The sequence below is a fragment of the Rutidosis leptorrhynchoides genome, chromosome 2 (genome assembly GCF_046630445.1).
Source record: "Rutidosis leptorrhynchoides isolate AG116_Rl617_1_P2 chromosome 2, CSIRO_AGI_Rlap_v1, whole genome shotgun sequence".
Lineage (NCBI taxonomy): Eukaryota > Viridiplantae > Streptophyta > Magnoliopsida > Asterales > Asteraceae > Rutidosis > Rutidosis leptorrhynchoides.
The window spans coordinates 587,347,573-587,364,162 of record NC_092334.1 but is presented as its reverse complement, the minus strand read 5'-3'; the positions used below and the strand labels follow the sequence as shown (position 1 = coordinate 587,364,162).

Here is a 16,590-nt window from a genome sequence, read left to right as displayed (position 1 = left end):
CCCCGTCCGAGCTAGAGCGCTAGCCTTTTAACAGACGTATGTTATTTGAGTTTAAGACACGTTGGTTTGCGTGTATTAAAACGAATGGGGTAATTATCACTATAGCGTTAAGTTTAGTTACCAGGGTGCTCTGTTACGTAGAATCTATTGATAAACTTTTGATGAAATCTTGTGGTCTATCTTTATATATGTTTATGACTCGAGCAATTAAACAAATAACTCACCAACATTCGTGTTGACTTTTTAGCATGTTTTATTCTCATGTCCTTAGAATGCTTCCGCTGTGATGTGCTTGTTGCCTGCATGGAGTCTCTCATGCTTTGTACAAAGTTTATTGCATTCAAAATAAAACTGCGTTGTGTAATAAATAATTGGACTGTGATGTCAACCTGTAAATTAAAGACTTATGTATTTCGGGGTTTTGCTTATACCTAAGCACTTGCCCACATGTTTATAACTTTCTATGTTTAGAAAGTCACTTATTTTAATGAATGCAATATTTTATCAAAACGTATCATATAGAGGTCAAAACCTCACTGTGGAATCAATGATTAACGTGCCGCGTCAATAGCGATTTTGACGGGTCGTTACATCTTGCTTGGGGGAGGTGCTATTTCATGGGCTTCTAAGAAGCAGACATGTATTACCAACTCAACGATGGAATCTGAGTTTGTTGCTTTAGCTGCTGCTGGTAAAGAAGCAGAATGGCTTAGAAACTTGATCCATGAGATACCATTATGGCCTAAACCTATAGCACCCATGTCTATCCATTGTGATAGTGCTGCGACATTGGCAAAGGCTTGTAGCCAGATGTACAATGGAAAGTCTAGACACTTAGGTGTCAAACATAGCATGATTCGTGAACTCATCATGAATGGGGTGATTTCTATAGTGTTCGTGAGGTCACAACAGAATTTAGCTGATCACTTGACGAAGGGATTGGCAAGAGACTTGGTGAACAAGTCTGCTGTGGGGATGGGTTTAAAGTCCACATAAATTTCTAATTATAAGTTACCCAATTCCCTTCTGATGAAAATTAGAAGTTGAATTCAATGTGGAAGGCTTATACTTAGAAATTTGGAGTACAAAATTTTGTATCATCCCAAGGTAAGGTATGTACTCGGACCTGTTGAAGGTGATGATGAAGTTTAGCTTCTTAATGGTTTATTTGAAAAAGTGCAATAGCAGGTGCATGACTGAAATGGACTACCTATGTGAATGTGAAGTTTTGCCGCTTCAACAAAGCTTGGACTTTTGCTTTAGATACATTCATGAATGGATATGGACACATGGCTTGTAAAGTGTCAGGATAGCTTTAGAGTATTTGAAAACTTATGTGTATGTTATTTTCAGTTATTCAAATGGGTTGAAGGGTTCAATTCTTAGAACACCCCAATTCTCGAATATTTGGAATATGTAATGTACTAAGGTGAAAATTCAATCTTCAAGATATTTTCATTTATGCATAAGTTTTTGTTTTAATTTGTTTAATTCTCATGAAACGAATTGCACTAAATTGGGGAGGATTGTTGGAAATTTAGTGTAATTGAGGGATTTAATCTACACTTGTAAACGGGTTAGGAGGTACGGAGTGTACACCCATTAAGTGATAGATTGCCCGGACCCGAAAGTGGTTTTCCATTATCACAAATTTGAGTGATTACGGAAGTATTATTCCTGCACTAGGTGAAACATCTCCATCGTGGAAATAAAACAAACAACTTTATGTAAAGGATTTGTTTTAGATTTGAAAACGATTTCCTAGATTTGGTTGTTGGAAATAAAACAAACAACTTTATGTAAAAGATTTGTTTTAGATTTGAAAACGATTTCCTTGATTTGGTTGTTGGAAATAAAACAAACAACTTTATGTAAAGGATTTGTTTAGATTTGAAAACGATTTCCTTGATTTGGTTGTTGGAAATAAAACAAACAACTTTATGTAAAGGATTTGTTTTAGATTTGAAAATGAAATTAGTTAGTGAAACATCTCCATCGTGGAATAATACTTATTTTTGGGTGCCTATAAATAAGGACTATCATTTATGAGAATAAGATATACGAAAAACACCTTAATACTCTTATGCAAAAGAGTTCTTGTTTACTGCCAATAACAAGAACTAATCTCTGTCTTATCCTGTGACGATCTCTCCAAATCCATATGGACGAACACGTCATTAATTGATTTCATTGCGAGGTATTTGACCTCTATATGATACGTTTTGTAAACATTGCATTCTTTTGAAAAGGCGCACCATAAATGAATATTTAAATCAAAGGTTTTCGACATATGATGATTTTTACATATAGACAATCACCATAAATAATAGTTTACAACAGTATTTCCGTTGACAATGCAGTCAAAATAAGATACATGGTGATGATTTGGTGAATGCAACGTTTCCTTGAAAATATGTCATGTAAGACTCCATGCACATAGCTTGTCTAACATCTAAGCAAACAGCGGAAGACTTCTAGGGAACCTGAGAATAAACATGCTTCAAATATCAACACAAAGGTTGGTGAGTTCATAGTTTTAATATTACACATAAATCTGTATATCAATATGGATTACAAAAGTTCAGTTATTTTATTCAAAACGTTTATCAATATGTTTTAACATAAAAGGTGGACCACAAGATTTTAGTTGTTTCATCCAGAAATGTTTATCAATAGATTATATAAAAGTGGATCACAAGATTTCAGTTGTTTCATCCAGAAACGTTTATCAAAATATTATATAAAAGTGGATCACAAGATTTCAGTTGTTTCATCCGAAACGTTTATCAATTGGTTCTACAAAATTGAGCACCCTGGTAACTAAACTTTAATGCTTATATAATTTGTACCCTTTGTATAATCATCTTAATAATACACGCAAACCAACGTGTACGCTTCTCAAATAGCATACGTCCGTTAAAAGGCTAGCGCTCTAGCTCGGACGGGGATATCAAGCCCTATGGATCCATATACTACTACTCGCGCCCACCAGTTCTTATAAATGGCAGTTAACAGTTACCAAAGCTAAGGGATTTTCGGTTCAAACTCAGTGTAGAATTTAGTATGTACTTGTATCCATTGCGTTTAAAATAAAGTGCATGTATTCTCAGCCCAAAAATATATATTGCAAAAGCAATTAAAAAGGGATCAATGAAACTCACACATATAAATATTGTATATCGGTTAATAAAGCATTTGCATGTATTCTCAGCCCAAAAATGTAGAGAGTAAAAGGGATCATATGAAACTCACTGTTTAATATTGATATACAATATTGTAGGAAAGCATGTAGACGCATCGGAGATAATAAACACGAGGTTTGATTCACAAAAATACCCCCGAACATTACCCATAACCTCCTTGGCAATAACCCATATTTTCCTTAGCTCTAGCTCGCTCGAAAACTCGTTTTGAAAATTACTTGGACAGTACTCCGTCGTAATATTTTATGTACATTATTATTTTTGTATCGCAAAAATAATGATACTAATAATAAGATTAATAAGATTAATAATAATCTTAATAAGATTAATAATAATAATAATAATAATAATAATAATAATAATAATAATAATAATAAATATTATACGGAGTAATATATATTTGTGTATGTGTGTTTGATTTTTCATTCGAGCAAAACACCTGAATTTATAGTACCTGGCCTGGAATCTGGAGTCATGCGACTCGCATGTAAATGGCCTTCTGGCCATGCGACTCGCATGAGGACCAGGGACAGCTCACATTGTTTTGGCTCCTAGCTTGTCGACATAATATAAAATAAATATATAATATATATAATTTAAATAATTAATTATATATTATATTAAATTCACATGCATAGTTGACTTGTAACTTTTGTTCCGATAAGTCGTACGTTGTTACTTGACTTATGTCCCGGTTCCGGTTTCTCGAATGAACTTTCGTACGCTGAGAAAACTTGCATTTTACATTTCGTGACTCGTACCTTTGTTAAAATATAGCCTTAAATTATTCCTAAACTATACCACTCAAAGTATATCTTAAACTTTCGAGTATTTTGGTCATTTACTTCTATAAATCATCGTCTCACTATTTGTTAAAATACATTTTTAAAATAGTGTTTTACTGTAGCAAAGTTACTGTAGCAAAGTCAATTTTTACTGTAGCATTTCACTGTAGCAAAGTCAATTTTACTGTAGCAAATAGTGATTTTCGAAAACACTGTAGCATTTTGGGTACTGTGGCAATTTGAAAACACTGTAACAAATTAGTGTTTAACTGGTTCATCTTAAACGCTTTAGTTAACTTATCTAAATATCAATCGAATCAATAAACGAATGTTACTATCGTTTACTAAATAACTTGAAATCATATATATTCAAATAGATATATAAACCAATAAGATTAATGTATGGTATCATGCAATTAAAACTTTGTTACGTTTTTAAGTTATAGTATATATATGTATCTATTTACATATAATGGTTCGCGAATCGTTGAGAACAACCGAAGGGTAATTGAATAGTTCAAAATTTTGAGATTCAACTTCATAGGCTTTGCTTATCGTGTCGAAATCATTAATCATTTAAGATTAAGTTTAAATTTAGTCGAAATTTCCGGGTCATCACATATCCCAAAGTGATATTCGTGTAACCCAGGCAATAAGGGTCGAATAATTACTTTCGGAAAGTGATACCACGATTCAGTGATTTATCCGGCTATCGATTATTTTACCCTACACGGAATTTCAATAAAACCTCCAACAGATAAAACTCCATAAATCACTTTCAATGAATTGAACTTCAATGCTACTGACTCGTTGTGCATTCAACTTACTCATTTCTACTGCCATCCAATCCAGTCCATATGCACTTGTTGACTGGGCCGTAAACAAGTTCTCAAACAAGCCAAATACATACTCCTTTAAGAAGACATGATTTCAACCCATGTGTTCCAAATTCTGTCCTTATTTCTCACCATTCTCTCTATAATTTTTATATTAAATTCTCTTTTACTGAATTAAATCTCTATCAATGAAGATCAGGAAGATGGTGATACTTGTAGTATTGATCATACTTCTAGTACTTATAAGTACAAGTTGTAATGTAGTGGGTACAAGAAAGAAGCTCAATGGAAGAACATATTCATCGAGGCAGCAAGAGATGAGTTAAAATCACTCAAAACACATGTCGGGCCATTCCATTTAAGAATCATCAAAGTGGCCAACCAATTTTGTGCTTGGAAGTTGTCTTTAAGTTTGAATAAGTCTTCCCTCCAAGAAGAAATCAAGCCACCCGAACGACCCCGAGATGACACTTGTTAATCAAGTCCTCCACACCTTTCCACATTTCTCTAAGAACACAAGATGACACATTAGCAACCATCGACTCTTGAATAGCAACAAATTGGGCTTGGAATTTAGTAATTAAAGAACCCAATCGTCTTCCCTTGTCCCTAGTGCCAAGGTCCCTAGTGTTCCATGTAGCAATATTCATTGTTTTGATTTGCTAGGCCTTTCGGCACTATCAAACATGCCCTCAAGAAACCCCTCCTTTTCTAAAGAAATTTTCTTAGGATTTAGAAATTTTCCATAAACTTTGGTAGGTTTGCTTGCAATAATGGGGATATCGCAACTTTATATTGGAAGTTTAATTTTATATGGGTAAGATTGTCACCCCACACCCTCACCTTTGATGTGTCAGTTCACCCATAAATGAATGGGTCGTTTATGGTTAAATTTTTTAGGGCTTTTGTTAATAAAAAGTGAGCAAGTAATGTGTGTTTGTGATTTTATAAATTTTTTTTATATATTTTTTCACTACTTTTTAACTTATATTTTTGACACATCAACCATAACCTTTCTCAACAATCTTGTCCACTACAACGTAATACTTAACACGTCACAGTATAACATAACTCCAATAAAAACTCATATCCACTTCACGTCAGCGTCACCACTACCACTGGCCCTGGTATAACTAATTCATCCTTTTAGTACAACATAACCCATTAAGGAAGTGAATGTATTTCAAAATGACCCACCCAACAATTTTAAATCTCAAAACCTGAACAGAAATAATAAAAATTTGCAGAAAATAGACAATTCGGGGTTTATTTTCTGACTCTTATCATAACCGAAGTTGTCAAGATCGAGATTAACAAATTATATATCTTAAACATGATTTATAATGTGTGTTAACAAACTACATTTCTTTGGCAAACAATTTTCCCATAAATAAAAAGTTAAATCCTTAAACATGACTTAAAATGCATTTTAACAAAGTACAATACTTCAACATTCATACATGTTCTAACTCCCTGAAAGCATATATCACCCGTTAAACGCCATTACTAATGATGATGATCGACGTGAATGACGTTCTATAAGCAACAACACTTTAACAGCCTTCCTATGAAGATGCCCGTCTTCATGAATACTACCCCCGGTTAACTTAACGAGAGGTACTCTAGCCGTTGGCCCGTACATATCAACCATTTCAGTCAAAGTGAACACTTTCTCTAACACCTCTAAAGCCTCCACCTTTAGCGCTTCCGAACCCCAATTCAAAACTTCCAAAATAGGAAGTATCGCATCGCTTTCATGCAAAACGTGGGCCCCACGCCTTGGTGACTCCTTTTGTACTAAAGTCGAAAGTGTTTGAATCGCTTCATAAGTTGTTGCATGGACCTCATCATGTAAAAGTTTAACAAGCTCGGGTAATGCTTTCGCCTCCAATAGACAAAAAGTACTACCCACCCTACATATACCACCATGGGCCGGGCATATTTTGACCCGGGTTTGACCAAAACACGAGCACCATCGACCCGGCGATGATGTCATCGTTAGTTCAGAACTTCGCATTGACAGGTCACCGATAAGAGCAGCTGCTCTTGCCTTTGCGGTTACTGACCCATTTTTGAGGAAGTCAACAAGTAAATCGTACGTTCCGAGTTCGACAACTATTTTTTGTGCCTCGATATTGGTGGGGTCCGTAAACCTAAAAAGCGCACTCATCGCGTTTTCCTTAGCTTCCATGTTTCCCGTCTCCAAAACGTTTATAATCGCTTTGAGTCCTTCTAACTCGATTAACTTTCGCGTTAGTACAACTTCCGATTTCGGAAGGTTTGCTAACAAACCAACCGCAGCCTTTTGTACATCGCTTTTGTTCGAGTTTTCAAGAAGACAAATAAACGCTTCTAATCGTCTCGGTTTTAATAAAAACTCGGCCACACCTTCGGGTTCGTGATTCGAGAATAAAAAAAGTAGTTTGATGGCTGCTTCGCGTGTTTCGCTATCGGAATGATCAAGAAGATTTAAAACGAGAGAAACACCGCCAGCTGTCACAACGGCAGCTTTCACGAGAGCGTACTCAGATTCACATATCTTAAAAAGAGCCCGTAAAACAGGCCTTATTACAGTGTAGGGTAAAAGTGAGTTTTTTAAAAGCGCCAACAAGTTCTCGACTAATAACTCGAGATTAATTTGCGTTCCACTCGAATCAACGAGGAACTTTATACCGTCACCATCGGATGAAAGTTTTTCGAGAATCTCGAAGCATTTGGCGAGAATGAGAACTTGTAAAGGAGGAGAACAAATTAAGTTCATTATATGAACAACGGCACCAGCAGCGGCGAAAAGGCGTTTGTCGTCTGACGTTTTTATTAGCTTTACAAGAACAGATAGAGACAATTTTTTTGTCTCTAAATCTTCAGAAGCCATTTTGAGCAACGGTGGAATCAACCCTAGCTCACACAGGAGCTTTGTATCGTGTTCGTCAAGCGTCAGATTATCGATCCCGCTCAGCATTGCCATTTTTGTTGATTTTGAACCTTGAGTTACAATCACATCGATTAAAAAAGCGAAGAATATTGTTAGTTAACTGCCGTTCTAAAAAAAACAGTCGTTATTCTAGAAATGACTAGCAACAGAAAAATGTATACCAAAGATGTCCTTTTTGACCCATTTACATATATATAACTAGAGATGTGTTTTTTGACCCATTTGTATCTAACGGGTCACACCAAAATATATAACTTCCAAGAAAATGGCCTGCAAGTCACCTAAAGTGTATTTTTGATGAAAAAATATCTTCTGAATCATACTTAAAACTGGATTGTTCTTGATATACTTTCGAATGTTGTAATCGCATTCAACATGTCAATTATTAACAAAAGAGAACTTTACAATATCATGTTTAGGATCAACCCAACCTGACCTGACCTGATCCCATTACCAAAGAAACCCATATTGACCCAAACCTCTTTGACCCAATTATCCAACCCTTGACCCAACTATTTGTCCACACGGGACTTGAAATGACATTAAATGACAGAAAACTAACCATGAACGACATACTCAACTACAGGTCCGAACCATTTATCCGTGGCAGCCCGAATAGCGTTTTTTTCATCAACATCTATAAGTTTCCGCAATACGTTTTGTGCTTTCTCAACTAAATCGACCTCTGAACTTTTTAGAATGGTAACAAGGAACGAAACTGGATTGCACTGCTTTGATAGTTCACCAATAGTATCCATAGTTTGGCCCGATTCCTCGAGCACTAGTTCAAGTATCAACTCTAGTGAAGCTTTCGATAAACCATATTCACATCCTAAGAACGGAACGATGTGACAAAACCCCTTTTGTTCAACCACAAGATCCTATAAAATGATGTAAAAAAAGTTGAAAAAAACTGTATTATATCAAGGATTTTTCTAACGGCAGCCCTCTTAAGCTGTCGTTAAGGTGCAAAAATGACTTGTATTTTTTAATAACCGTGATGTAAAAGCCAACATTAACCAACTTGTACAACACATTAATGCACCTTAAGAACAGTCATTACAAAAATTCTTATATTAATCTAAAATTAGAAAGAACATTGTATTACCTTATTTCTTGCATGTCCTTCAACAGCATCCTTTAACGTATCTAACGCTTCTACTTTGACTTCTTGGTCAAGCAATTTCGGAAGGATCTTAACGAGCGATTCAGTAACGCCACCAAACGAAACCCAATCTTTATTAATCGAATTCTCTTTCAAAAGCTCCCGTATTTGGCAAAGCGCATCGTTAACAGATAAATCATTTCCCGACAACAATTTCGCCTTGCAGGATCTAATTTTCATACAATAATTAAGCTCTTTCCATTCTTGAATCGACTGCCTCAACTGAATATTTGGTCTAAAATCCAAATCATCAAGATATTCACCCGTAACAGGATCCGTTTTTTCTCCTGACCCGAACCAATCTTCAATAGCAACTCGTGAATACGCAGTCCCGTTAGAGAGACTAACGGGATCGATCATCACGGTTTTTGTGATACCACAAATGAAAGCTTTAAACGGTTGAATGAATTCTTCTCGTGACCCGTTCCGTTCAACCACCCGTAACCTTTGCATATACTGATCCTTCAACTCTTCGTAATCTCGAGCAGCATCTGCTCGAGATAACAGCTCGATAACCTGCTCCAAGAAATAAACCTCGGCTCGCTCTTTTCGGTTTTCAGCTTCTTCTTTCTCTCTTTTGAAGCTATCTAACTCCCTTTTTATTTCAGTGGGGTCCACGTTTACGCCCACCGCACGAGCTATATCCTCGATTAAATCGTTCGCAAAACCTTGATTGAATTTTTGACTTGCCAACCCTTCGTCTAACTTATCGAGGATTTGTAGTTGAGATTGACAGATGGCGAATTCGGCTCGTTGCATCTCGTTTTGCAGCCTGGTTACTTGATCAGATATACCCGATAAAACCTCTGTGTTCGCAAGGGATAACGTATTTAACGATTTCCCGATATCTCGCGTAACGTCTTGTACTTCTTTAACGATGTGTCGGCATTTTATGAGCAAATAGAACCGACTTCGATTTTTGTACTTATCGATAAGGGTATTGGCGTTTTTCACGTCTGTTTCGAGGTTTTCTAGAGCTTTTCTTGCGATTGGTGATTCGTTTAGCTTTTTTAGTTCGAGTTCTTTAAGGACACGTACGATATCGAAAAGATGGGACGAGAGGGTTTTGAAACTCTCCTTTTCGATAACTACATCGTTTGCAGCGTGTGCCGTTTTGATGACTTGGTTTATGGCCACAGCTAGAATTGTACCAATTGGTAGGATTTCGGCCATCGCTAATAGGACAAAATGAACCTAGTTGTGATCAGCACCTAATACAAAACTGAAAATTCTTATAAAAAAAAGAAGATACCTTGAAATGATTTTAGAATGAACAAATATAATACAATGAATGAATTGGTGTAAGAACAACTGAGCTGGTAACGTATTGTCATATAACAAAACCCAAATGAATCTTATGTTTGATGAGTACTAATTTCCAAATTAAATTGAGGAGTGGGAAAAACATGTTCCGTTTACCGGTTTAAGTCCCAAATTATAAAGTTGAAACGTATCAAATTATATTTAGATTGCAAAATATTCGTTACTAACTTAGGAAATGTAGACAAGAAATCAGATACTTAGTACTAATCCAACCACAAAGATTATGGTATCAGGAAAAACAAATCAGATGATATTGAAAGTTGGAGAAATACCTGTAAGCAGCTGAAAATAGGTACTCAAATGTTTGTAGATCACTTTATTGTCAGAATGAGTCAAGGATTTTTTATTTTTAATATTAATATAGAAGAATTAAAATAAAATATGAGGAGGATGTTATTACAAGGAAAAAAAGACTCAGTTGACCTCCAGGTCAATATCTGTCGGTGAAGTCGTTGATGTTGCTTTAATTAACACTCGTTTTTCGACGAAATATTTATACTTGTTCAACCCACATTGATGGGAACCATCAGAAAACTGCTATAAAATGGAAGCAGTAAAAAAATAATTTTAATTATAGTTGCTGTTACTAAAGAAGATTAATTTTAAATATTTTAATATGTCTTTCTTGTTGAGGTTATTCAGGAAGTATGAATATTTTTATTTGTTAACCGTATTATTCAGTTATCGTTTGTTGAGGTTATTCAGGAAGTATGAATATTTTTATTTGTTAACCATATTATTCAGTGATCATTTCCAATGCTTACCTTGCTCACCTCAAAATATGTTGTTAACGAAATAATAACTTTAAACCTCTTCTAAAGATATCAAGAAACCGACTACTAGAGGGAGGTCTATTTCACAGCTTTGAGTATCCATAAGGCCATAATATAATCCAACTTGGGGTTAGCAGCAAAGACTATTTGTGCCATTGACCAATGAGCAATCAAATACTTACCAAACAAATTTATAAATTTTACATCTTTAATTTACACATAAATGAACTCTTTTTAGTGTTAGCTATACAAGGAATGTATTTAGTTATATTCCAGGTAATCATTAAAATCTGATTCATCTACACTTCAAAAGTTGGCAAATATTTCTTCCTGTAAATTTGGTAAATACATGTACGTTCACATTTCATTCGAGTTTGCAGATAAATATTTGTTTGCCCGTATTTGACAAGGCAGGAAATGGTCCACATGATCTTTATTGCATCTTTGCACCCTTCTTTTGAGCTACAAGTAATGTCAAGTAAACATTTACATGGCTTAAAAATTGCCACATTATGTACTATTTCTTATCTTGTTCGTTTTAATCACTTGACTTGGACTTTATGAATTCAACCAAAACAAATTATCTAGAATTATTTGTAAATATATATTTACAAATTATAACTAAAACGGAGTAAAAGATTTCAACACTTGCATATATACTCACAATCTAGGGTTAACCTCATTCAAATGAAGCCAATTTTCAAACATGATGGAAAATAAATAACAATCTCGTGTATTATATTAGAAAAGATAACTTACAAGACAGTTACCGGTTTAACTTTTATTACAATCTGACATCACATAACATGAACTTGATAATCAAGTTCATGGAGGAGTAAAACACCATAAGAGTGATTATGCATACCATAGGCTCTATATGTTTACACATCCATGGGCTGATCATTGTGCATTTCTCTTGCGAGCTATCTCCCGAGCCATTTCTCTTAGTTCCTCAGGTGATTGTGGTCTTGGTCCTTCTGGAGGGTACACAACGTATTGACGCTACAAAACAGACAAAGTATAATCGCTAAATAAATGATCTTAATCATATGTAGAGTGCACGTGTATTATTATATAACAAACTAAAACAAGAGAAATGGAATACAACCACATGAATCTACAGTTTTCAATTACAAAGGGAATACAATAACAAGGTTGTTTTGTTTTTCAAGATAGGCACTACTTTAACGATCTTTAATATATATATATATAACTTTTTCCACTGCAAATAACCACACAGTTTTGTAACTAAGATAAACAAAATGATTAAGAAGGACACGTGTTATAGAAATTACAATGTTAAATGCAAAGCAGACAACAGTGTTTATAGTCACTAAAAGAGACCTTGTTATACACAAAAACGTACATCTCTCAACTCTAAATCATTTTCTGTTATTGATTAGGGAGTATTATTTATTAGTCTCCTTCCCTTCTATTTAGTACATTTAAGTATATCTTTTTAACTCACAAGTCCCCAGTTATAACTTTTTGAAAAAGATAGAACATACACACTATTATTATGAATCTATTTGCTAATTCCCACATATACGACCAATAGGTCCAATACCACATTGATTGAAACTTAGCTTTAATTCCAAGATAAACCCTGCCGGGGATAGCAATTCTTTTTGACTCAAATGTACATGGCCAAACCAGAATATCACTGTGACCATTTCTACCCCGGTCACCACCAAGATGTGCAGCTAGTGAGACTCCACAGTTTTTGTGAGGAATTAGGACCCCTTACCACTAGGGCATTTTGGTGATGGTTAGCTTTGATTACAGGATAATAACAGAATTCCTCTAGTGAAACTCTAAATCATTTTAGTGATGTGCAACCGATTAACAGGTTAATTCCATTTACAAGTCGTCACGTTTTGCTTAGAAAATTAAAAATGGTTGGTTGAATCTGTTGCATGCATGGCACGGTCCATTCTCAAGAGAAAGCCTACTTATTTGTGTATCAGTGTGTGCATTCCAAACAATTCGGTTATCAGAAATTAAAACCTAAACACCATGAGAATCAGTGGCAGAATATAGTGAGGGCAGGTAGGGGCATCCACCCCAGCCGGATAAAAAAAATTTCACTAAAAAATAAAAAATTTACTAAAAAAAATAAGGTTTTTATTAGTGTTTACCCCCGCTGAAAACGAAAAATTTATTAAATTTCTACATCCGCCGCATTTGTATCCGGGTTCAAGTTCCACCACTGATGAGAATCCAACCATCAATCATTTACAAGAAGAAACAATAAAACGCAAGAAGCATAATCTATTCTAAAAACGATCACGAATTGCAGACAGTGATAGCTAGCCTAGGTATTGAACAGTCTTGTTTAAAGCTATAACTTATGACAGTTTCGCTATTTCTATGATTGCAAGCATTGTGAATTCATACTTGCATAATGATATATTTTCGCATAAAGCAAAAAACTAGAATCACGAAAGGACAGGTTCGCTAACTCTACCACTATTCTCTAATAAGTCATGCTTTGTATCAAATCAAAGACGATAATCGCCTTTGCTAAGTACTCTTGTAGTTCGATTTCGAGATGATCTGTCGATAAACAACGCTGTTTTTTGTTCTTACAGATTGTCACTAGGTAATTAAACATCCTATAGCAACCATATTAAACTTCTATAACAAATTAACAATAAGTACAACAACTGTATCAAAATCTCATTATCAATTTATAAATCATTAAATAAATAAGACGATAATTGAGATTACGAGCTCAAATTGATGAAATGTAACAATATAGATACTTACAGCGCCCATGAATTTGGTCAGATTTTTAGTATTATTGGCGAAGAAATACATAAGTCCGATCGGAACCGTAACATAAACGGCGAACTTCACAATCTCTAATACGCCTTTAGATGTCCCCAACGATGTCATTTTTAACGTATTCAGCTGAAATCGGATCAAATTCAAGTAATTTGCTCTTATTAAGCTTAATTAAAAAACCCTAAATTTTAACAGGACGGTTATGTGTGTATGTGGATTAGGATTTTACAACGGGGTCGCGGGGGTGTTTTGTAAATTTGTTTCGGAACGGCTTTGAAGAAATATTTAGGATTATAGATATAGACCCTGTAGTATGCATAAATGTTAAAACTAGTCCCTGTATTTGTTTTTATATACTCCAATATACTGCTACAAGTTTTGTCCATCTAAGGGCGAAGTCACATAGTGAAAACGAAAACACGATTGATGACAATACAGTTGGTGATGTTTGTCTCCAAGAAATATGGAGTTGGTAGATTAAGGTTCACAAGGTCATATTGCAAATCAGCTTTTCAATATTTATCTCCTTCATAAGATTGTTGTAAGTCGCAAGTGACGACCACTAATCTCCACGCGACTTTATATTCATTGGTCATGAATGATAAATGTTGTTACGCAAGGTCACAAAATGTCCTTGTGACTTGCGAGCGCTATTTGACCATTTTTTTAATAGTTAATTGTTATTGTTACAGTTAGCTGAAAAAATGATGTTTTCGTTAGTAACCCTTAATAAATTGGTTGTTACATGATTGATTAAGTATAGTAGTAAACATAACATATATTGAACTTTATGTGTCATATAAGAAGTATGAAAACTCAATAAAAACTTGGTTCGATCGAGCTTGATTTCATATCTCCATATCGGCCTTAGCAAGGGTGGAGCTAAGTTTTTTGGTTAAGGGGGTTCGTAACTAAAATCTATTTAGCATTTTCTATAAATAAAAAAAAAAAGATTTTTGTTAAAGTTAAGATTCAAATTCAATCATAATTCAATCAAAATCAACGGAAATATGTGTTCTAACTATATCAGTTGATAATGACATATTATTTCATTAATATATAACTAGTTAGGGTCGGCCCGCGCGCTGTGGCGGAGCCTTTCTGGTTGCATATTTATATTTAACGTAGCGTTATGTATTTACATAAGCAAAAATGGCTCATGCGTTGCTGCGCGGAATGTATATATATTTAAAAAAAGTAGCCTGAAATGATTAACGTTCTTTTAAAAAACGTCTGTTTCACGTATAGTTAGTTGGGTTGTATTCGTAAAGTTATATCGAGTTTGATGGTGATGTGGTGAAAAATAGTTCAGGGCGAATAGAAAGATAAGTCCCGTTTTAGATTTCAGTGTGTCTTGCATGTACTATTGTGATGACCCAGAAAATTTCATATTAATAAATTAATTACATGATAAATGTGTCCGACACGATAAGCGAACCTATTATGTTGAGTCTTAAAACTTTTTGAACTAGTTTACACATTCATGTACCTTTCGATTTTTTTCGACGATTCACGAACGTCATAACCTGTGATAATTATAAAAATCACTTTGCTACAGTAAAACACTATTTGCTACAGTGAAAACTACTTTGCTACAGTAAAACACTATTTGTTACAGTGAAAACGACTTTCCTACAATAAAACACTACTTGCTACAGTAACACTATTTGCTACAGTCGCACTATTTGCTACAGTAATATATTATGTCGACGAACTAGCAAACAAAAGCGGATCAGGCGGCCATGCGATCGCATGGCAAATACACTACAAACCCATGCGATCGCATGGGCTACAGGAAATGGAAAAGTACTATAAATACGCCAGTTTGCTCGACGAATTCTTCACACTCTTTCTTTTCTTTCTTCTGTAATTTAAATTTATATTTATAATTTTAATTATAATTTTAATTTAAGTTTAATAATTATAAAGTATATACGAGGGTGTTTTAATTCGGGTTTCAAACCGTTTTAAGCTAAGGAAATATTGGGTATTGTTCGGGGTATTGTTCTTGAATCCAAGGCCAACCATACAGTCGTCTACCATCATTACGTCTACGCAATTTGCCTACAATATTGAATCTCAATATTGAACCGTGAGTTTATACTCTCCCTTTTTAAATACTTTAAATATTTTTGGGCTGAGAATACATGCAATTTATTTTAAACGCAATAAGACACAAGTACGTACTAAATTCTACACCGAGTTAAACCGAAAATCCCTTAAATTTGGTAACTAGTAGCTGCCAGTACATAGGATATGGACTGGTGGGCGCGAATAATTGTATATGGATCCATAGGGCTTGACATCCCCGTTCGAGCTAGAGCGCTAGTCTTTTAACGGATGTATGTTATTTGAGTTTATGACACGTTGGTTTGCGTGTATTAAAACGAATAGGATAATTATCATTATAGCATTAAGTTTAGTTACCAGAGTGCTCTGTTACGTAGAATCTATTGATAAACTTTTGATGAAATCTTGTGGTCTATCTTTATATATATTTATGACTCGAGCAATTAAACCTATAACTCACCAACATTCGTGTTGACTTTTTAGCATGTTTTATTCTCAGGTCCTTAGACTGCTTCCGCTGTGATGTGCTTGTTGCCTACATGGAGTCTCTCATGCTTTGTATAAAGTTTATTGCATTCGAAATAAAACTGCGTTGTGTAATAAATAATTTGACTGTGATGTCAAACTGTATGATAAAAACTTATGTATTTTGGGGATTTGCTTATACCTAAGCACTCACCCACATGTTTATAACTTTCTATGTTTAGAAAGTC

The 16,590-nt window shown here is 34.7% G+C and overlaps 2 protein-coding genes across 4 annotated transcripts; both read right to left on the bottom strand.

The window, feature by feature from the left end:
* Positions 1-6,138: 6,138 nt before the first annotated feature.
* On the bottom strand, positions 6,139-10,599 carry LOC139893294 (U-box domain-containing protein 43-like). 3 transcript variants are annotated; one of them, XM_071876452.1, is made up of 4 exons: positions 10,520-10,599; positions 8,868-10,135; positions 8,322-8,640; positions 6,139-7,809 (listed from the first exon to the last, which is right to left on the bottom strand). In XM_071876452.1, exons 2-4 carry the CDS (start codon positions 10,095-10,097, stop codon positions 6,311-6,313), a joined length of 3,048 nt encoding a protein of 1,015 aa, XP_071732553.1. In that variant the 5' UTR covers positions 10,098-10,135; positions 10,520-10,599; the 3' UTR covers positions 6,139-6,310. The 3 variants fall into 3 exon arrangements, with proteins under 3 accessions (XP_071732553.1, XP_071732552.1, XP_071732554.1); XM_071876451.1 differs by having other exon boundaries at positions 8,868-10,146; positions 10,520-10,579; XM_071876453.1 differs by having other exon boundaries at positions 8,868-10,099; positions 10,520-10,557.
* A 1,049-nt stretch (positions 10,600-11,648) lies between these two features.
* Positions 11,649-14,045, bottom strand: LOC139893293 (uncharacterized). The gene is made up of 2 exons (XM_071876450.1): positions 13,790-14,045; positions 11,649-12,022 (listed from the first exon to the last, which is right to left on the bottom strand). Exons 1-2 carry the CDS (start codon positions 13,916-13,918, stop codon positions 11,921-11,923), a joined length of 231 nt encoding a protein of 76 aa, XP_071732551.1. The 5' UTR covers positions 13,919-14,045; the 3' UTR covers positions 11,649-11,920.
* Positions 14,046-16,590: the final 2,545 nt, after the last annotated feature.